This window comes from Amphibalanus amphitrite, unplaced genomic scaffold (assembly GCF_019059575.1).
Source record: "Amphibalanus amphitrite isolate SeventyFive unplaced genomic scaffold, NRLGWU_Aamphi_draft 000559F_arrow, whole genome shotgun sequence".
Taxonomy (NCBI): domain Eukaryota; kingdom Metazoa; phylum Arthropoda; class Thecostraca; order Balanomorpha; family Balanidae; genus Amphibalanus; species Amphibalanus amphitrite.
The window spans coordinates 329,262-350,947 of NW_024882053.1; the positions used below are offsets into that span (position 1 = coordinate 329,262).

The 21,686-nt window shown below is 47.3% G+C and overlaps 1 protein-coding gene across 3 annotated transcripts; it reads right to left on the reverse strand.

The window, feature by feature from the left end:
• Nucleotides 1-2: 2 nt before the first annotated feature.
• Nucleotides 3-9,205, reverse strand: LOC122393872 (dehydrodolichyl diphosphate synthase complex subunit DHDDS-like). 3 transcript variants are annotated; one of them, XM_043390310.1, is made up of 7 exons: nt 9,111-9,205; nt 8,556-8,725; nt 8,076-8,237; nt 6,208-6,356; nt 3,798-3,982; nt 2,244-2,351; nt 3-1,889 (listed from the first exon to the last, which is right to left on the reverse strand). In XM_043390310.1, exons 2-7 carry the CDS (start codon nt 8,714-8,716, stop codon nt 1,614-1,616), a joined length of 1,041 nt encoding a protein of 346 aa, XP_043246245.1. In that variant the 5' UTR covers nt 8,717-8,725; nt 9,111-9,205; the 3' UTR covers nt 3-1,613. The 3 variants fall into 3 exon arrangements, with proteins under 3 accessions (XP_043246245.1, XP_043246247.1, XP_043246248.1); XM_043390312.1 differs by lacking the exon at nt 9,111-9,205 and adding an exon at nt 8,986-9,103; XM_043390313.1 differs by lacking the exon at nt 9,111-9,205 and adding an exon at nt 8,891-8,952.
• Between the last annotated feature and the right edge of the window lie 12,481 nt (nt 9,206-21,686).

Consider the following 21,686-nt stretch of genomic DNA (forward strand, 5'->3'; position numbering starts at 1 on the left):
ACGAGTTGCCATTCACTGTATCTGTCCGTAACAATACCAGGGGTACATCAGGTCGGCTTTCACTGATTCCTCATTGCCACAGTTCACACAGCTTAACCCATGACCCCGCCCCGGCCTGTGCCAGCCACCAGCACAAGTTCAGACGTGGGATTCCTAACGCGACGCCGCGCTCCTCCTCAGATTCCAATATTACCTCGGTAAAGTAAATAGCGTGCGATTTTGAGGTCCAGGCCATGTGATATAGTAGCAAGAACATTTTAAATACCTAACATATGGCGACTGGTGCTGAGGAAACCCACTACAATCATGTCAACGGTAACAGTGATTTCGGGTGCGACATTGGCAGCAATATTCAACATTTGAACAAGCGAACAACGTTGAAAAAATATTATCTTCGAGCCCCAAAGCACAACAAAAACAAAACAAATTTAACTGACCTTAATGCGCATTTCATGAATTAACACAAATAATCTCAAAGACAAAAGAACCAATCACTCGAAGAAAAAAGGAAAATGGCCGCTGTTTTGGACAATTATTCGGAGTATGCCCCGGTACCCTGTACGGTATACTATCAACTAGTGGTTCAACCAGTGGGTATCAGGTCACGGACTACGCTGATCCTGGCATTAGCTAAGGTAAACACATCAAAAGTGGCATGGTCCGAGCGCTGATCAGAGTATGGTCATTGGGGTCGGGTCTGTTCACCAAGTAACAACATTCGGTCCTCAGTCTCACACTCCAGCACAACCTAAGCAACATACCTCACAGCAGCAAACACACAGCAAGCACGGGCGTCCCCAAACAGCAACTGCTCATCAACGTTCGCCTTCTAACAGACTGTTGGTCGTTTCCCGGGTATATACACCATACGCCCAGAAAGCCCCAACCCAACCCCGTACTGGAATGTTTGGCTCCTGTGCTGCAAGCCCTCACAACCGGCGGTCCCGCGCGATCACACACTCACATCACATCACCGCTCGCTACCTACAGTCCCGGCCTTTGGCGCTCCGCCCACCCCAAATGTGCGTCCGACGTAACAGTCATACTGTCCATCCGCTACCAACCGATAACGACCTATGGAAGGGTGCATTGCGCAGCGTGAAACCACTCGGGACACTCCTCGTCAATAATATCAGCCATCTAGCTAGATCATCTGATAATCAGGGCACGTTTCAGTCGACAAATATAATGATATCTTACCGTCTCGCTGTGGTGGCCGTCTCAGTCCCCTTATCATTGCCGGGGCGGCAGTTATCACTGGCTGTCCTCTCCCATTGCTACTGCTTTCCCTCCCAGAGCGGCCTATTCCCGAGTTGCCACAAGTTACCAGTCAATACCGCCTTGGCCTCAACACAACAACGACGCTCCTACCATACCCCCTTGTGTAGTAACAGGTCCCCTTCTGGCACCGTCCTGCCCGACCGTGCGGTATCTGTCCAGACTGCCGTATTTTAGCTCGGCCTCGCAGTACATCACAGGCTGGCGCCGTCCATAGGTGTGTCTCTCCATGCGAGGCAGGTCGGTCACCGACCCAAACGACGGCACCAGAGGCGTTCTCCTCACCAGAGCCGAGCCAGCAGCTATTTGAACCTAGAGCGGCGCGCGGCGTATCATCACGAGCCCTCCGCCACCAGACTCTCCAGACGTCCCCACCGCGCCGCGTCTAGGTGGCTGAGGAACGACTGCACCCGCTTCTGAGCAGCGGCAGACTGGCCGGCAGAGTCGACCCGGTCGTCGGCCGCACACTCTGAGCCAGAGTCGGTGGAGTCGAGTGACTCTCCGGCTGAGTCACCGGGCCGAGACTCGGAGTCGCCGGGCCGTGCGGTGCCCGGGAGGAGGCCGTCTGTTGAGTGCTGCAGCCGCCGCAGGGAGCGGTCGGCCCGCGCCGCCTGTGGTCAGAACACGTCAGCGGTCAGCGGGGGGAACACTGAGGCCACCTTCAGTCATCTGCATACAGTGTGCTTTTTGACGGCCCCAGTGTTACTTCCAGTCATGTTATACGCTCAACATTACATACTGAATGAAGACACACAACGACATAATTGGTATGCCAATCAACAAATTACGCAAAGGGACAAGGGCTGCAATCTGTCGTCTTTCATTCCTCACGTGCCGAAATATCACAAAGTAGCACAGCGGTGAATTGCTTCGGGTTCCCTCCGCTCTCTGTGATACGCCTGCATTTCACCCTTCCTCCGAAAACCGAGACTGCGGCTACCAGCCAATCAGAGCGGCGAGCTCACCTGGATGACGTCATAGTTGCGCTGGTAGGAGAACACGGCCGAGAACAGGTGCCAGATGCTGAAGTCGGGCCACAGCACCTCCGTGAAGAAGATGCACGTGTGCGTCGTCTGCCGATGAGGGAGGCATTTGATGATAAGTCGTGATTTTAGGGTGCCCGGACTTCAAATGATTAGAAGGATTTGAGGATGGTCATTGGTCACCAGGTGCAAGAACAACGGATGGACGGACAGAAGGAAGAGGGCAGAAGAGTGAGAGAAAGAGTGAGCCAGATATAAAAAAGCTTTAGGTATAGTTGCCATGATAACGTTTTTTATTTACAAGCCGAATACTTCTTAACAACGCCAACGACTGACCAAAAGTCTTGCCTTTACCGGTAGGCCTCGCCAACCACTCCATGTAACGCAAGATTACTTTTATAATAAGGAACGCATGAGAGATTGAACGAAGCCTTCACTTTCATCTTTTTTCTTCTTCTTTTCCTTTTCGCTCTAACATACTGCGTAAGCTGCAGTTGCTTCACGTCGTTAATTGAAAATATTACCTTGCAACATAGGACATTTAATACTTTAATTGCAAATGAGTAGCACACACCATTCCATGAAATATAGCCATAAGTACTGGTAAAAGATGGCCACTTCTTTCGCTGAACTCCCTGCACCAGGCGACAAAAAAAAAAAAAAAATCCGCGCAATACGGGAAACTATTTGCAGACCTGCCACCCACGTCCCTTCATTGTCAAGCTTAAGTCAATGTCACAAAAATAGCCCTGAATCAGGGAAGAATCAGATGGCTTATGATAACGAACATCAAAAATCACGACTAAGTAGGTAAGCTCATTACTGAGAGCTTAGCACCAAAACCACATAAAAAATAGGCTAAGTTAATCCATGAAAATGGAATCATAAGCCCCATCGGGAATGACGGCCGCGCCGCTTTAACACTACCGGTGACAACCTTAAACGCCAATCGAAGATAAATGAAACGATTATATCAGATTACGACAATGACGCACACGGAACATACGAATGAAAAATAAGTTCCCTGTCATGTCAGTTGATTGAATTTATGGCTGAGTTCAGACAAAAAAAGCTCGGCATAACACAGCGAGCATGAATGTAAAAAGAAGATAACATTGAAAACCAGAGGGATTATACCTTAAAACGTTCCACGGTCTGGTTAACGGTAACATCATTCACCGATGACAGGTAATTGGCCTCAGTAAGCTCGGCCAGTGAAGTGTCAATATTAGCCGATACTTTAAAACGATACTTTGCACCTACAGGATAATCGAATTAATGTTCAGTGAAAATAAAATTAGGCAAATGACTATCAAATGATTGCAAAGGGTTTGGTACTGTATAGTGTATACTCTAAGATTGGATGCTTCAAACATTTCAACGTTTGATCCATCGTTTCCTAATAAAAACAGAAACATGACGTTGATCTCACTCAGTTCCCATTTCCCACCCGTCATTTTGCCAACATCCCATCGATAGACCTCCCCACCTGCTCTGCCTGGGCGCGCCCCTGCGGTGACCCCGCCGCTGACCCACCTGCCACAGGAGGAAGTCCGACAGCCGCACCTCCCCGGATGTGCGCACGAGGAGGTCGGGACGCGGCGACTCGCGCGTGTACAGACACTGCTCCACCAGTCGTTCGGTGACGTCACTGGACCAAAGATGGCCGTCCGACACGCCGGCTGCCACGCCACGGACGGCGCGCGAGATCTCCTCCCGAGCTGAGGGGGGGGGGGGGGGGAGAGACGGTCAGGCAGGGTAAAAAACGGCTGTACACGGTAGAGGCAACTCTCGGGTGAAGGTTGACATTGACGGTTCGATAGATTAACGTTCCAGTTCGCGTACATTGTTATGACATAAAAAAAACAAAAAAAAAAACGGTTTACAATTGGCAGACCATGTGCAAGAAGCAAGACAGCAGTGTCATATCCATTTCCAGTTTGCAATCATGCATTCTGAACGCCAACAGGCTTGATGGTTCCGAAGGTTCATGAATTACTCAGGTAAATCTGAATGATTTCGAAGGAAGGAAATGGAAAATGAGCAAACTGATTCGCAAGTATGACATGACATGACACACATTTTGCAATCGTCTCATAAGAACTGAGTCAGCTGGGATTGTCCACCTACAGGTCATTAAAGGTCGCCATCAGACTCTCAACCGGCTAATAGCTCTCTATCTGATGAGATAACGTGAGCATCCCAGACATTCACCATCTACGTAAAGTCCCTAGACAATTCCATAGCACATAATCGTACTTCAAGCAGGCGCCTTTCACCGCGATTTAGCTCTCCCGCCCCCACAGTGCGGTGTCCGGGACCGGACCGTTGACCACGCTAAGCGCGGCGGACTCTGGGGCTGCCCGGCCGGACACAGTGATACGGTGTGAGCCGACCCCGTCACCGCTCTACACAGCCACCCCGGGCTCCCCGCCAGCTCACGTGGTGCCGCCACTAGCCACCGTGCAGGCGGTACAGACACGGAGATCAGCCGATAGCGTCCCATCGCGCAGACAGCATTATACGGGACGGCAGATGATCATACGCAGCCAGGGGCCGAGCGAGGGAGGCGCAACGGTGAAAGGTAGCCATGAACAGGCTTTCCATTGCTGCAGATACATGGCAGAGTAAATACGTATTACAAACGAATCACTATACTTTACGGCTTTACGCATAATCCGCTTGCAAGACATATTGCATTGCTCATGTACCTATCTATCACATATTTATGACGCATATTAACGCATCACACGCCAACAGTAATAGGTTGACGCGGACAATATATCATACCGAAATGATGTGAATTGTAGATATTGTCAGTGTAAATATGCGGTTTGGCGGGCGAGGATGACACCGGAACCCGTCTGGTCAGTCCGGCTAACCGGTGCAGCCTGTCGCCCCCCCCCACCCCCCACCCCCACCCCCACTCCGGGGGGGGGGTGCGCTCGACCTTGCCTCTTGACGTCGACCTTTCACCGGTGCCGGCGGCCCGATCTCTCCAAGTGGACAGCACCGTACTGAGTCGATGTGTACTATGACCCATCGAACTCCGGGGTCACTAGTAACGCGCAAGCAAAAACGTTCACTCAGCGATATATGGGTCTGTGTATATTTAGAAAGTGGTGAGTATGGTTGGCAGATATGACTGCTGCGGACGTGGAGTACACTTTGGTTCAGAGATAGCGACAGGAACTGCTCTACCAGATTATCTAAATCAAACTCGGACGTCGTTCGAGACGAAGACAAAGTATTCAGTCCAGATAATCCGCGAAACATAGAGAAGATTTACGCAATTTGTGACTAATAAGAAGACCACAGTGTACTAAATCTGCTCTACACATTATCCTCGCTTCCTGCGTGTCATTATGCGTGCTTCCTGGCCCACCAATGAAGCGAAACACAAGGTCACTGCCAGTATCTGCCGGAGTCGTGTGATAGCGTCAGGTAGCCGGCAATCTGTCAATCTGGCGTCTAGTCATCGTGGAACCAATCAAACCGCACGCACGCACGTCTGAATGCCGTACCACATACAATCGCGGGCCTGACGATTGGGGGCTATCCGACCCCAGGCACCCCAGCTGCACATCGTTGTCATTATTCGTCCACTTTTTCATTATCAACTGCGGTTTCGCTACCACGACGACATAGCAGCAGTTCTGTCACATCTCTTTCCCGGCTCTTTCCGGCCCTGGCCGCACATGGTACCACACCGTCTAGTTTCAAACGGACACACCTCTTCCCCCTTCGACATGACACCCGTCCTATTCCTCGTCCTAACACGGTATCTCATCCAGCTCTTCTCGCTTCGACATGGCACCTCTTCCATTCCCCGTCCTAACATGGTATCTCCTCCTCTTCTTCCTTTGAAATAACACCTTCTCTCACCTCTCCCATCCAAAAACCACCCTCCCCCTCTCCCTCACCAGCCCTCCCCTCCACCACCCACCTGTGTACGAGAAGGCGATGTTAAGTCTCGCCGCCTTGTTGTTGCGAGTCATCAGCATCACCTCGGCGGTCTGCCGCTGGATATCGGCCGGCAGCAGACTGAGGTCGCCGATAAACCGGATACACACCCCGTGCTCTGACAGCTTGTCACTGTCGGGTCACAGTGGGTCGGGTTGGGTCGGGTTAGGTCGGGTTGGGTCGGGTCGGGTTGGGTCGGGTAAGGTCGGGTTAGATTGGGTAAGGTCGGGTTGGGTCGGGTAAGGTCGGGTTGGTTCGGGTAAGGTCGGGTTGGGTCGCGTAAGGTCGGATTAGATCGGGTTAGATCTGGTGAAACTGAGTTAACCCGCGCCCCGTAGGGGGGGGGGCCGAAACGGCCCCCCCTGTCCTTTTCGGTCGATATCTCCTAAACGGCTGGAGATATTGCCACCAAACTTTCAGGACCCCTCCGGGCATCAATTTTACACATTGTGACCAAAAATTTTTCCAGAGGCTGTGATAGGTTGGCCACAAATGACGTCAGAGTGACGTCATGTTCTGTCATTTTCGACCGAAAAAAGACCTTCGCGAGAAGACCTGTCAGGCCTACAGCTTTGAAGATACAGAAAAATGACAAAGACATAAAAGGTGTAGAATTGACAGGGCTACAATACTGCTATCTCGGATTTTTGAAATTTTTGAGTTTTGATCCCCAAAAATCAAAAAAGCATTTTTTTGGATATATTAGCCAAAAAATCTAAAAAGTTTTTTGAGTTTCGAAAAAACCGGAATATATGTGATAGTACCTACCGTCTTCTATTTACATACCAAATTTCAGATCGATACCTCGTTTTTTGGCCAAGTTATAGCGAAAAAACTGTTCAAAAATGATGACGTCAAATTTTCAAACTCAATTTTTGGCAATTCTAGAACTCGTAGAGCAAAACAAAGACCACCATTAGACTCCCCGTGACGAGCTGCATCGAATGGATACCCATTTTATGCAAAAATATCAACTTTGAAATTTGACCTAATTTGACCTGACCTTGACCTGACCTTCACCAAAACGTGACCTAGGCTGGCCCCAAAGGCTGCCTAACCCACATAATCGCATTTGTCATGTAAAATGGACCATAAAACATGTATCACACGACACATTCATATTGTGACCCCCGGTGACCTGACCTCGCTGTGACCTGACCTGGTATCAGTGACCTCAGATAGCAAAGTATGTGTTTGACGAACAATATACCATCGATGGTTTTCAATAAATTACCAATTTACTCGATTTCACAACACATTTCTTGAATTGCCTGTGAACGGTGAAAATCTGACCTTTGGCCTGACCTGTGACGTCATCGGTTTGACCTAGGTCAATGAAATTTGGTCACAAGGTAGTTCCCGGGTAGGGCTATCAAACGCCGTTTGAATTTTGAAAATCGGCCGGTAACTTTCCGAGATCTTAGGGGGGGGCCGAAACGCCCCCCCCCCCCCTACGGGTGGTAGGGTCCGCCGGTAGCCCTACGGGGCGCGGGTTAAGTTGGGTGAAGTTAATTTATCGCGGGCCAGGTCGGGTCGACTCGGAGAAAAAAAAATGGGTTGTAACTTGTAGCGGATCAGTAAGTTCTCAAAATTTCGGCGGTGCTGGATGGTAGGTTCAATCATACAGCAAATGCTTGCAGTTACCAATGCTTGAATTGCCAGATGATCGTGTGATCTTACCCACCCATGAATGAAAATGCTTTATATGATGTAAACCCACAACTCACAAGAACACAAAATGTTTGATTCAGCATATGTAGGCATTCCAGCATTCATGCACTGTGTCATCTAATTGTCCTACCCAACCACACCCCATTGCTTTTATGTCAGGCAATGCCGCAGTGGTCGTACCGTTCCTTGAGCAGCAGTTCAAACTTCTCTCGTGCCAGGTTCATGATGCCATCAATCTCCGACTGAGGCCGGCGGAAATTCTCGATCGAGAAGGCGTACACGGTGACCTCGGTAACGCCTAGGTCTCGGCACCACTTCAAAGTCTCTGAAAGCTTTGTGAACCTGCGGACAAGGCAACAAGTTAGCACAGGGTTCAACAGCTAACGGTGATGTCTGAACTTTGCCCCGCGTTCGATGTCTCTTGGACAGCGAAGACTCTACGTCGTCCGGGCAATCCGTTCAAGGTCAGCGGGGGCTCGGCGGTGGGCATGGAACATGATTGGCAGGACGACGTAGAATCTCCGTCATCCAAAACATCAAACGCGGGGTTGGGTGTAGCTGGACTGCAATAGTTGTCAATTCAATCAACAGAAAATACCAAAAACAAGTACAAATTAGCTACCTGCAGCATGTGCTAATCTTCATTTGTCTTTAACTCACCCCCTTGCATGGCCCTCTGTCTTCTCAATGTGGTTCCTCTTGGCATAGCGCCGGTTGCCATCCATGATGAACGCCACATGTCTGGGCACCTGGCCTGTCTTCAACACATTCATGCATACACTCTCATACCAGGTGAGCTTCTTGTCACTGATCCAAGTCATGTTGACTGCCTGCAGCAAATCAGATAAGACTGAATCATCAATTATGATTATCCAGACTTATCAAGCTATTCAGAGCACATTTTAATCAATGGGCATATCATAGATTCAAAGTCAACTTAAATATGGTAGAAAGAAACAGACCAAAAGCTAGTTCAAGTTTGAGGCTCAATTTACAATTAAATTGAATTAATTTGACCTCATTCAATGATACGGTGCTTTAGTTCAAGGTTGAGTTCCGATCCAAATCTAGCGCCTGCGGATAAAATTACCTAAAGGATGCTGTTGCAGCACCAAACTCAGAGCCTGAATGATGGGGACAAAGCGACCCTTTATTCAGCAGTCGACACAATTCATAAAACGCGTAAAACAAGCTAAATATACTGCAAGTGCTTACCTTTCATCAAAATCCGTACCGGCAAACCAGTGTGAAGTTTCCACAAGTCTGCTGACCACGATATTGGCTACCAAATCCAGACGTATTGCTTTTATCTCAAGAAATACCGATAGTTATTAAAAAAATATGGGGAATTTCAGAAAATTTCTCAGTAATTTGCTTCAAACCTTGCGACATTATTGCATTAAGTCTCTAGACCAGAAGAAATGTCTCAAGAATCAGCAGACACGTCAAGGCACCATGCCGCTGATTACGGCGCAGCTGTTACGAATGATGAAAGCTCGAAGGCGACACCTATCAACTAGCGCTTGATAGGATGGCCACCAGAGGCCACTCAGAGCTTTCCTTGAGAGCTTTCACTTTCTTTCACTGCTCACAGAATACCTATTGTAATCCCGAATCCGTGCTTCGGTGATAAAAGGTTTGTGCTATCTCTGGCATGGAGGGGACCGTCATTACCTTCCACAGGACCAGCCCATCGCCGATCGGCATCCCTCCTGAGTCGGCCTGACCCATCCGTTTCAAGGCTGGTGATCACCCCTACCGGTTTATATAGCCTTGCCCCTACCCATACCACACAACCGGTGCCACTGGCGGATCCAGAAAGGCGTTCTCGGACGCTGTTGGGAGAGGCGAGAAGCATGACCAAGGCATGACCCTAAAAAATATTTCTCTTAGTTCCAAAATTTTGCGGATTTGGATTTCTAACGCAGTTTAAAACAAGCTTTGGGAAACATCAAACATGCCTATAAAATCTAGAAAAATATAGGTACCTATATGTATTTGTGAATTTTTTACCTATGCCTAAGCTTGTGATTTGAGTAAAAACCTGAAAAGGTATATGAAAAGAACACATTACGATAATTTTCTCTAGTAAGCTTGAGCACGACATCTTCAAAAATAGCCAAGTTAGGTATACGCTTTTACATTTTACAGTAGTCAATAGGTAGGGGAGAGTGGGGAAAGATGCCCAGGGTTTTGCTATGTCATATATTACTCGAAAATGACGATGGGAAAGCAAAAACTTGGAGTTTCAACGAAAGCCGACATCATTTTTCTCCAAAAATATCACACTTTCGTGCCTGAAATATGATAACTTTTTTTTGCTATTAAGCATTTTCCTGAAGAAGTGAAAGGGGGCATCTTACCCCACAGGGTGGGAAAGACGCCCCCTGGCGTTGGGAAAGATGCCCCCTGCACTATAAGTGACATAAATGGGCACGTGAATCGCCTGAACGAATCAGTAGTCCCTTCGAGCCTGCAGTAGACACCAAACGTCATCATAAGGGCCCTAAAAAGTAGTCGTAGGGGAGAGTGGGGAAAGATGCCCAGGGTTTGACTATGTCATATATTATTCGAAAATGACGATCGGAAAGCCAAAACTTGGAGTTTCAACGGAAGCCGACATCATTTTTCTCCAAAAATATCACACTTTCGTGCCTGAAACATGATAACGTTTTTTGCTATTAAACATTTTCCTGAAGAAGTGAAAGGGGGCATCTTACCCCACAGGGTGGAAAAGACGCCCCCTGGCGTTGGGTAAGATGCCCCCTGCACTATAAGTGACAAAAATAGGCACGTGAATCGCCTGAACGAATCAGTAGTCACTTCGAGCCTGCAGTAGACACCAAAGGTCATCGTAAGGGCCCTCAAAAGTAGTCGTAAGGGGCTTCAGAGGTCATCGTTAGGGCCATCATAGTCCAGCGTGGCCAAACAAGCCTCCGTGGTGGCGTTCGGAGACCACTGTGGGGCCCTTATAGGTCTTCATGATGCTTGAGGGCCCTCAAGCCCATCGTGGGGACCTCAGATGCCAGCACGGCCCGTGGAGCCAACGTGGGAGCCCTCAAAGGATGTCGTGAGGGGCCCTGGAACCAATAATGGGGCCCACAGAGGCCGTCGTGAGGGCTCTCAGAGTTAGATGCCGCCTAAAAAGTCGCTGTGTGGGCCGAGAGACCGGCATGGGGAGCACCCGACCGTACCGGACTCTCAATAGTCCCAGATCGGCTTTTGTCTCTCATCACAAGTATGTAATAAATGATTTGACGGGCTGCTTGAAGGACAGCCTACGGATTTAGGGGGGCGTCTTTCCCCATCAGGACAGGGGGCATCTTACCCCAAGGTACCGAAGTAACATTAAATCAGCACAATTTGTTAGCCATAAAACTACACCCTGAAACAAACTGTTTGGGACACAGTACACGCATGTTAACCTTCGCCCCAGTGGGGGGGGGGGGCATATGTTACCACCCTGTCGCGTTTTTTGCGTGTGAATAAAAAACCGCGGCGCGTAGCGCCGCGCCGCTTGAGGTAGCTTTTGGTGCATCAATTTTGGACAATGTGTAAAATTTTTGACCCCAGGTCATGTCAGGTCAGGTCACCAGGTCAAGTTAACTGACCAAGCCAAAAAAAAGTTTGCAATCATGTCCAGCCTGCAGTGTTTGTCAGAAAGGTTTCAAACTTGGTGGATTGCATGCTGTTATGGGGGCCTACAATTTGTATATCTCGGATTTTTTATATCCGTGACCTAAGGTCAGGTCAGTGGCGTGACCTTTCCATTACAAGTCAATGGAGAAAAATGAAAATGCCTCTAGATCCGTGTGTACGCATCGGAACAGTCTAAATATTTCAGAATCACAATGATTTAGTCCACTCGTGATGACCAAGGTGTCATTTTTGCTGATAGCCTCTAGACAGGTCATCCGAGGTCACTTGAGGCTACAAACAGTTTTTTGCCAATAACTCGCGATTGGAAAGAGATAGAACGCTGGGGATGGTCTCATTGTGTTTGTCTTGTTGAGACGCATCGACTGATATGCAACATGACCTTTTCTGGTAAGATCATGACCTTGACCTGAGGTCAAATTTTCAGGTTGACCTTTCAAGGTCAAATTATAGTTCATTCGACGCCTCTCGGCGAGGGGAACACGATTCTGGCAATAGAAATGTCGTGGCTTTTTGTAGTCGAAAGTTATTGTCGAAAAACACTTTTCGTAAAACAGCTATTTTTGGAGTTTTTGCCCTCTGGAGGCTAAACTGTTGACCTGAGGTCAATATTGATAATGACCTTTTCAAAAGAAGAGCTCAAAAGCTATCGATTGCTTTTCCATGCGTTTTTCTAGCTACCTTAGTTCCTGAGATAGCGGCATGTCTTCTGAAAAATATAATGACAATTGGCAAATTTTGACCTTTGCTGACCTCCAGTGACCCCAATATTGCTCTAAGGTGAAAAATGACTGAAATACTTTCAAACGTACGCATTGAGGGCTATCGAATGCTTTTTACCGCGTCTTTCTAGCCCTCTTAGTTTTTGAGTTAGAGGTGGGTGGTAACATATGCCCCCCCTCACTAGGGCGAAGTTGGCTGAGACCGCCACTGGGGCGCGGGTTAATGTATCACGACTATAGCAAGGGACGCAAAAAATATCTACCTTCTTTGATATTTACAATGTTTTGACGCCAAAATATTTTTTGAAAGCAGCAAATAAAAAACATGCGATCACCAGCCAGCCGCTGCCCAACTGAGCTTCGCAAATTTTTGTGCAGTTAACAAGGCAGGCTTCCGCTTTACGCTAAGAACATTCATTTCCAGGTTCGATTCTTTGTTTTCCCGCTAGAGGGGGTGGGGCGTCTTTCCCACCCTGGGCATCTTACCCCACTCTCCCCTAAGGGACTTCAGAGGTCATTGTTAGGGCCATCATAGTCCAGCGCGGCCAAACAAGCCTCCGTGGTGGCGTTCGGAGACCACTGTGGGGCTCCTATAGGTCTTTATGATGCTTGAGGGCCCTCGAGCCCATCGTGGGGACCTCAGATGCCAGCGCGGCCCGTGGAGCCAACGTGGGAGCCCTCAAAGGATGTCATGAGGGGCCCTGGAGCCAATAATGGGGCCCACAGAGGCCGTCGTGAGGGCTCTCAGAGTCAGATGCCGCCCAAAAAGTCGCTGTGTGGGCCGAGAGACCGGCATGGGGAGCACCCGACCGTACTGGACTCTCAATAGTCCCAGATCGGCTTTTGTCTACATCACAAGTATGTAATAAATGACTTGACGGGCTGTTTGAAGGACAGCCTACGGATTTAGGGGGGCGTCTTTCCCCATCAGGACAGGGGGCATCTTACCCCAAAGTACCGAACTAACATTAAATCAGTACAATTTGTTAGCCATAAAACTACACCCTGAAACAAACTGTTTGGGACACAGTACACGCATGCTAAGGTATCACGACTATAGCAAGGGACGCAAAAATTATCTACCTTCTTTGATATTTACAATGTTTTGACACCAAAATATTTTTTTTAAAACAGCAAATAAAAAACATGCAATCATCAGCCAGCCGTTGCCCAACTGAGCTTCGCAAATTTTTGTGCAGTTAACAAGGCAGGCTTCCGCTTTACGCTACGACCATTAATTTCCAGGTTCGATCCTTTGTTTCGCCGCTAGAGGGGGTGGGGCGTCTTTCCCACCCTGGGCATCTTACCCCACTCTCCCCTACCTTTCATAGGCGCGGGAGCCGGGGGGGGGGGGGGGGCAGTGGGGCAGGGGTGTCGATTTGTGAAAATGGTTGGGCCGGGGTGCCCAGAGCCTGAGAGCTCCCCACCGCTGCCCTCCCCCACCGCCTAGAAAGTTAAACAAAATATGAGCCTGATGGGACGTTAACCGGCGGCCACAGCCCATATTAGCCGTTTTCACGACGGCCATCTGATATACATTTGGTGCACATCTGGTGCAGATTAGGTACAGATTTGGTCAAATTAGGTTCAGTGAGTCTCTTAACCCTCGCTGGACCTACTGGTTTTCTACATACGCGCCGGCCGAGGGGGGGAGTGGGTACGACCCCCCTCGCCGTTTCGCCCCTGGTGGAGCTAGCGCTTTGTAAAAAAAAAAACGAGGGTGTGCGCCGTTACGAGACGCAGAGATTGGTACTCGATTTTAAGGTCCTAGGTCAACCGGTGACTTCTGAGGTCAGGTCAAGTGCCCCAAGGTACGGTTCAGTTTTTGGTGAATAACTTCACAAAAAACGGCCTCAGAGCCGCCGTGATTTTGGCAGCGTCATGTTCGCCTCGCTCAGGCGCGTCGAATGATATACTTTTTGTTCGGGTCAGGTCAACTTAGGGTGTTGACCTCAGGTCAAGGTCAGGTCAGCACCCCCAGGTCACGAAGTTGATCGAAAGAGGTCATGTTGCATATAATTCGATTCGGCAGGTCTTCCTGTGTCCATTGGTGGCTTTCCCGACTCGCTAGCTCAATTTGATCAAAAGTTAGTGACGAAAAACGAATATGACCTTGATAACGTCATAAATGACGTCATGCAAGGTCAACATTGCAAAAGTGACGCATCTAACCTTGCAAGGAGTGCATCAAGTCACGATTCTGTGTGCTTGAGATGGTTGGAGATCGTTCCCGGCGCCAGAATAGCAGTTTTCATTTTTCCCCATTGAGTTATGATGGTGAGGTCACGAAAATGACCTGGCCTCCTATGACCTTGAGGAAAAATCCGAGATATACAAGTTGTGAGACTTATAATGGATACTAGATCCTGCAAGTTTCATTTGCCTGTGACATCTCCTCTGGCAGTGAGGGTGTTGCGAATTTGCGACATCTGAAGATCGTGCAGAGATTCACTTATGACGTCATAGGTCAGTGACCTGACCTGACAAAAAATGCGGTTGCTGTCAAAAAACTCGGCTTGAATCAAAGGTCAGGTATGCCCAGTTTCAGCTCTCTATCGCCAGCGTGTCCGGAGCTATCGCGAAAAAAAAACTCTATGGGGGGCGGCACCGGCCCCCCCCCCTCGGCCGGCGAGGGTTAATAGCTATCAGCTATAGGGTTGCACGAATTGTTTATATGCCTGCTTTGTCATATTATCAGAGAGCATCATCGATTAAAACACTGAAATAAATTCATAAAATAAAGATATTTGCTGTAAAAGAGATTAGGTGCAGATTTGGTCAAATTAGGTGCACTCGCCGGATAGCCCGTCGTGAAAACGGCTATTGTGAACCATAGACCACTATATATCGTGGTCTATGTACGAGTATATCGTGGTCGATATATAGTGGTCTATGTGTGAACAAGCCAAATTATTGATAATTTTTACTTTGTTTTGACCTGGTAACCCGTGACCTGTGACTTCATCGGTCAATAAAATTGGTCCTTTAGGTCAATAAAATTGGGTTTTGAATGGTTTTTAGCACAGTTTTGAGAGACATTATGAATATAATAAGAGATATTAACCTTACTCTCATATTAGCCAAAAGATATAAAATTTCAAAAAGACAAAATACAGTTTCGGGAGCTTTCGGCTTTGCGCCTTTATCAACCGTTATGTATTATTTAGATCATTTTCGGCACAAACTTGCATGGAACAGAAAATTCGAATTGGTACGAACATGCAGAAATCACACATGCGCATTTCCCAGCTACTCTTTAAAAAGGCATCTATGCAAAACTGTAATACCTCCCGAAACTGTATTTTGTCTTTTTGAAATTGTATATCTTTTGGCTAATATGAGAGTAAGGTCTCTTATTATAAAATTGGGTTTTGTTAAACAATGCTTACAGGGCTATCACACGTCGTTTGGATTTGACAATGGGCCCGGTAGTTTCGGAGATCAGAACTTTCGGAGATAGGACTCTGTACTGTAGGGGCCAGGGGGGCTCTCTGTTATAACCCATTTTCTGAAGACGCGGAAATCGGTAAATATGGTCATTGATAGCCTCTGGTCTTTATGACATGATTCCTAATTGACACGCTGAGAAGGGATGCCCGTTTTTTCCCCGAACCGTTTATCGCTACGTGGCCCAAATGGCCGAGTTGGGGGGGGGGGGGGGAGCATGAAAACTGTCTTCCGATAAAAGCGTCCCCCGCGAAAGGAAACGATCAGACCACCAGTTGACTTGAGTTAGTGCTGTCCACTTCGATGTCTGATACATCAAACCATCAACCAACGAAAACAGATATCCACACAACTGCCATACAATATTATCTGAGCGTTAAACACCCTCACGACCCCGTGTTATGCCACGCGATGTGCACACAGCCGACGTGCTATTCGCTCCGCACCCGTCTCGGTCTTTGGACCACCCAACTCCCGCTGCTGGTCAATTGGCTCTATCAGACCGGACGGCCGGACAGCCGCGGCGGCCACAGCGGGTCGGGTGGCCGCGCTGGCCGCTGGATATACTGACAGCAGCCTCTCCTGCAGCCGCGCAACACCGGCCACGCTCCACTGCCAGACACTGTGTTTGTGTGACTGACGAGGACAATAGCAGTATGCGTATTTTTAGGCCTAGCAAGAAGTTCTGTATTTTATTACTTATAAACTGTATTTCATGAATAGGCCAAAAGCATGCCTAGAACGTCTGACGGCCATTAGCGACGAAACTTTCAAGCTCTCTTTTCTTGCTGGCCCAGTCCGTCCGTGAAGCTAAATTGGCTTTGATCTGCCTCACTATGGTTTATGTCTAACGATATGGCCAAAACTTTACAAAATGCCCCTACAGAAATAAGGTGTTAACGTTTTCCCATGTACAACCCTCAGCAGACTGCGTGGTAGTTATTCTTTTTTCGACAAAACCGATAATAACTCAAAGGCTATGCTATCAGTCGGTCGGAACTCACTGCAAATAGATGCGCCATGCTCAGGGGCGTCGCCGACGGGGGGGGTCGGGGGGGTCGCGACCCCCCCACTCGTCAGAACCGGGGGGGTCGACCCCCCCCCCACTTTTGGCGATGCTGAATATACTTTTTTTAGCTATCATGCCAGGGAAGTTGGCGTCAGCAACATCAACAAATACAACGTCAGATTCACAATCGCTTCAAGAGCTCCCTAGTCCCTATTGCTTATAGGTCAATAAGCTGTGGGCTAGAACATCAGCATGACAATATGATTTTAGTCCCTTTTTATCCCTCAAATGAGCGAGCGCGTCAAAACTGACCCAAGCGTTCGTCTGATTGTCAAAATAATGGTTGCAGTCGATTCGTCGGATGACGTATCAGTAACTACGAGGTACCTGGCTAGCATTAGCCCTGCTACCCTCGGACCTGCCTGCATAGGGAAAATGGGGTCAGATGGTGGATCCCTCTGGGGCTTTCCTAATAAGACGCGCAAAAAGGAGTATATTGCAACGAAACTTCCAGTGACCTCGAGTTAATGAGTTTTACACCTATTTTAAAAAATGGCCCTGATTCGAATATGGATGACCTTGGTTAACTTTTTTTAGTTTTATTTGCTTCCACTTACAAGTGTGGTTTTTGGGGCTGATTTCGAGTTTAGCGCCCGTTTGAACCGTTTGAAGTAGTTTTGATAAATGATGGTTATGTAACATGTTACGAAGCTATCGTTGGTGGTTGTCAGTCACCCACTCTAGATGGCCGGCAGAAAGCCTGCTGGTCGACCTGACCTGACCCGACCCGATCTACCCAAAATGCATGGAGTCATCATCTTTGTTCAAGACTAACATCGAACTCGTACTCGGGACCCCGATAACAGCTACGGCTCACTAAGTTCTAGCAGGCGGACAGATTTTTCCTACTTTTGGGCGTTGACCAAGATGACCCGGCCAAGACCTTGAAATTGGGCATCATCGGCTTTCCCTCATCACGGGCAGCATTTTCGCTCTTCCGCGAAACTCTACCTTGATCAGGGGCCGAAAGCACGCCTTATGCGTTACGTTGGTAAACGTTTTACCTTAGCGACCCGCAAAATACGAATAAGAGCTACAGCAACACAGAAAGCGTATTCGATAGCTTTTTAAAGCTCTTTCGCCAACTTCGCCTCAGATATGACTTCGGGTCTATGGCTTGTGTACCATAGAGTCCAAACAGCTAAACGGACGGATAGTGCCGAAACATTTGTTCTGTAACAACCTATGATTCAGTGAATGTGTATGATATTCATGTTATCACCATCGTTTTTGTTTCGTCAAAACACGTCGCATGGCTTACAATTTGAACTTAAAAACTTGAATAGAAAACTTGACATCAGGTAAAGGTCATGACCTGACCGGAAAAGAACCTGCTGCATATGGATCGATCTGTGTTACTGAGCTGAACACACTCCAGGTGCTGTCATCGCTCTACAACGTCTCCATCAAAAGTTGTCGAAAATGTGTTAGAGACCTTTGATGACCTAATGACTGACCATTTCAGTCACCACTGGTCATTAGCTGCACCTTATATCTAAAATGAACAAGGTGCCATGGCTACAAAAGTATCTAGCTTTTTTAGCATATTCTTTCAAAGCAGAGGGCATCGTGCTTTTTCCCATATCTTATCATGATTGGTGAGGTCACACACCTATTTGACCTGACTTCGCTTCTCTGATGTAAAATCTCAGATTCATGAACTGTTGGCACTTATAATCCCATTCATTACACCAAATTTCAGACTTATAGGAGTCAGGAGATAATCTATGTATAGGAATGACAAAATTGCAGTTTTAAGAGGCATTAAAACTGAACTTGACATGACATTGTGACCTGACCTCAGGTGACCTCTGCTTGATTTTTATGCACGATGCAAAATTGATGTACAATAAGATATACCGCCGCTTTCGCGGCGCTGCGCGCCGAGGTTTTTCTCCGGGCACACCAAAAAACCGGGAGTGTGGCTAAAAACACCCCTACCCATCAAGACGAAGACCGGAAACCCGACCCCCCCCACTCAAAAATCCGTGGCGACGCCCCTGGCCATGCTCCACTTCTTCGATTAGATCTATCACTAAACAAACTATACGACTTGTGTGGCAACAAAATGCAAAAGTTTGTTTTGGGGGCAAATATAAACTTATGGGTTTTGCTGCCGAACTAGACGGAAAATGAATACGGTGATGATGCCAACCTAAGGTGCGGAGTCTCACGCGTCTTGCTGTTACGATTTCAGAGTGACCGATAGCATAGTATTCGCGTTATTCTCGTTTTTGTCGAAAAAAGAATACCTACCACGCAGTTTGCAGAGGGCTGTACTTTCCGTAACGCACGTTGCACAGCACATACTGATACGTCATACAGTCCCTCTGATGTATTGCGGTACAGTCTAATGCTCAGGCGTTCTGTTATGTTGCGGTACAGTCTAATGCTCAGGCACTCTGCTGTATTGCGGTACAGTCTAGGGCTCAGGCGTTCTCCTGTTGTGGTACGGGCTAATGCTTAGGTGTTTTCTTATATTTAGGTATGTACGTACCAACCAAATGTTCAGCTCCTGTATTGCGGTGCAATCTAAGGCTCAGGCGCTCTCCTGTATTGCGGTGCAGTCTAATGCTCAGGCGTTCTGCTGTGTTGCGGTACAGTCTAAAGCACAGGCATTCTGCTGTATTGCGGTGCAGTCTAATGCTCAGGCGTTCTGCTGTGTTGCGGTACAGTCTAATGCTCAGGCGTTCTGCTGTGTTGCGGTACAGTCTAATGCTCAGGCGCTCTGTCGTATGGCGGTGCAGTTTAACCCTCTAGTGCCCCCGGTATCATATCTGTAAGTCAATTTGCAGAAAATTCGCCTGCTAATCATAGAGGTGAAAATTGTTGAAAACCCTGCTGTATCAGAAGTGGTACGTCTTGGCAACCACCTGGTGGCAAAATTTTTAAGTAATGGTTTCTCAATTTCCCACCAGGTGATTTTGAAGAGGGTCAGTTTGTCCTTTGCCGAAAATCAATTTGAGATGCAAGTGTAAATTTAAGCATTTTGAAAACAAAAAATTAGTTATTTGGAAAGAAACTTGGTATACTGTGAGACAAATGTTCAACATATATCATAGTAAGTTGCAAAACATCGCAACTTTTTCAGGGTCAAAGATATGGACCCCTATTTTTGGGGATACTAGATATGATACAGTGGGCATAGCACTCCAATATTTTCTATGAAATTTTCGCCGCTGCAGCATACGGTGTGCCAATACCATAGTTTTCTCAGGTGATAAGCATTGCAATGGCCTGTGAGTCATTGCAAATGACGATGGTACAAGATGCATAAATTTGTGAAGTTCGCACCTCTTGCGCCAGATAACTATTTCGCTCCAGACTTAAAATATCATAACGATATTGGTACGCTTATGCCGCCTCTCATCCTTGTCAATCTTCCAACATCTAGCTTTCTATGAGTGGCCTTACATGCCTCATACATCTCGACTTTTCTAACGCTCATAGGAATATGGTTTTGCAACTGTTTGACGATGACAATAGTGAACTTTTTGATCTGCAGGACACTAGCAGACCATATCTTCTAAAACCACGTTAGGAATGACATGCTATCGATGACAAGCTTGTTGATTTCAAGGAACGATCATCCGTGCGAGCATTTATACTCGTGAAACCAAAAATTGAGACTTGATGTTAGGGACAGGAGGATTCAGCGGTCTCTTGCACAATTTCGATATTCCAACAGGGGTTGTGGACGGGCTTATTTATGTCTTGTGGGTCTATGTGTTAGCTGGGCATGGCTGAAGACTTGCATTAGCAGCCAGCCAGCATTTTTCATTCATATTGGAGAACGACTCACATTTGTTTGCGATTCAAATCTCCTCCGTTCATCCCAGTAGTAAGAGATTGAATGTGGAGTGGAAAACTATATCGTCATCTTCAGAGGAAGCTGGCTAAACGGGCTCGCCATGAAGACAGACTCCGGACCGAAGGGCGTGGTTCCTTTGATTTCCTATCTAAGAAGTAGGCAACCATGCGACCCGCTGCCCCGCCCTTCTGATGTGGATCACCCGTGCATAATGTCTCGCCGCATCATTTTATTGTGCTGTTAAATGTACCTGTTTTGGTGTAAATAAACCATCTGAATTGAAAAAAACGATTCACAGGCTGAGAGTTTCAGTCACCCGAGATTGTCCGGCTATCATGAAGATAAACCAACATCGTCTTTGGCATTGATTCCGGTCCGTCGGCAGGCTGTCCAGCATTTTGCATTAGAACTGCTTCACTTAAACCACTTACCGCGAGCCAACTGTAATGTCTTCATTTCTATATCAAGTATGCATAACGCATCTACGTTAGAGAAACACGGCCCACATGTCTGAATTATGAAAAATTGCACAAGTGCAACGCGCCGTATCGTGGAAATTGAAGGAATAGAAGGCACTCGTAAATAGATGCCTATGATTAGCGTTGTTCCCTAAGCACCGACTGAAAGGACATTTTGATACAAGAAGGATGCCAATGAACTATTCAGAAAATGTTCTGATAAAAAGTGCACAGTAAAGGATGTCTTGTTGGCATTTTACACATTTTAACTGCCACTTTTATCACTGAAATTTTTAATAATATATATTTTCTCATCTGTCTTCACTTCCTTCTGTGTGGTCTGATACCACTAAAAATTACCAAGTGGAATGCCCAATGTATCATATTTGATACAAAATTTATTTCCGAAATTTGAACTGCTAAAAAATATTTGACTCCAGATTTCGAACAAGGGACCCAAAATGAATCATATGTCACAAGGTGCTAATTTTAGGAACCGTGGAACTATGTGTGGGCATTAGAGGGTTAACACTTAGGCGCTCGTGTAGTCTATTTCTCAAACGCCCAAACTGTGTAAAATGCTGTATGAAAATTGATTTAGAAAAGTTTATGTTTTTAGATAGAAGT

Coding starts and splice junctions, on each gene's coding strand:
- LOC122393872 (XM_043390310.1), bottom strand. CDS start 8,716: ATGACTTGGATCAGTGACAAGAAGCTCACCTGGTATGAGAGTGTATGC. Junction 2,352..3,797: donor CGGACTTCCTCCTGTGGCAG/GTGGGTCAGCGG, acceptor CCTCATCGGCAG/ACGACGCACACGTGCATCTT. Junction 1,890..2,243: donor GCAACTATGACGTCATCCAG/GTGAGCTCGCCG, acceptor TTCTGACCACAG/GCGGCGCGGGCCGACCGCTC.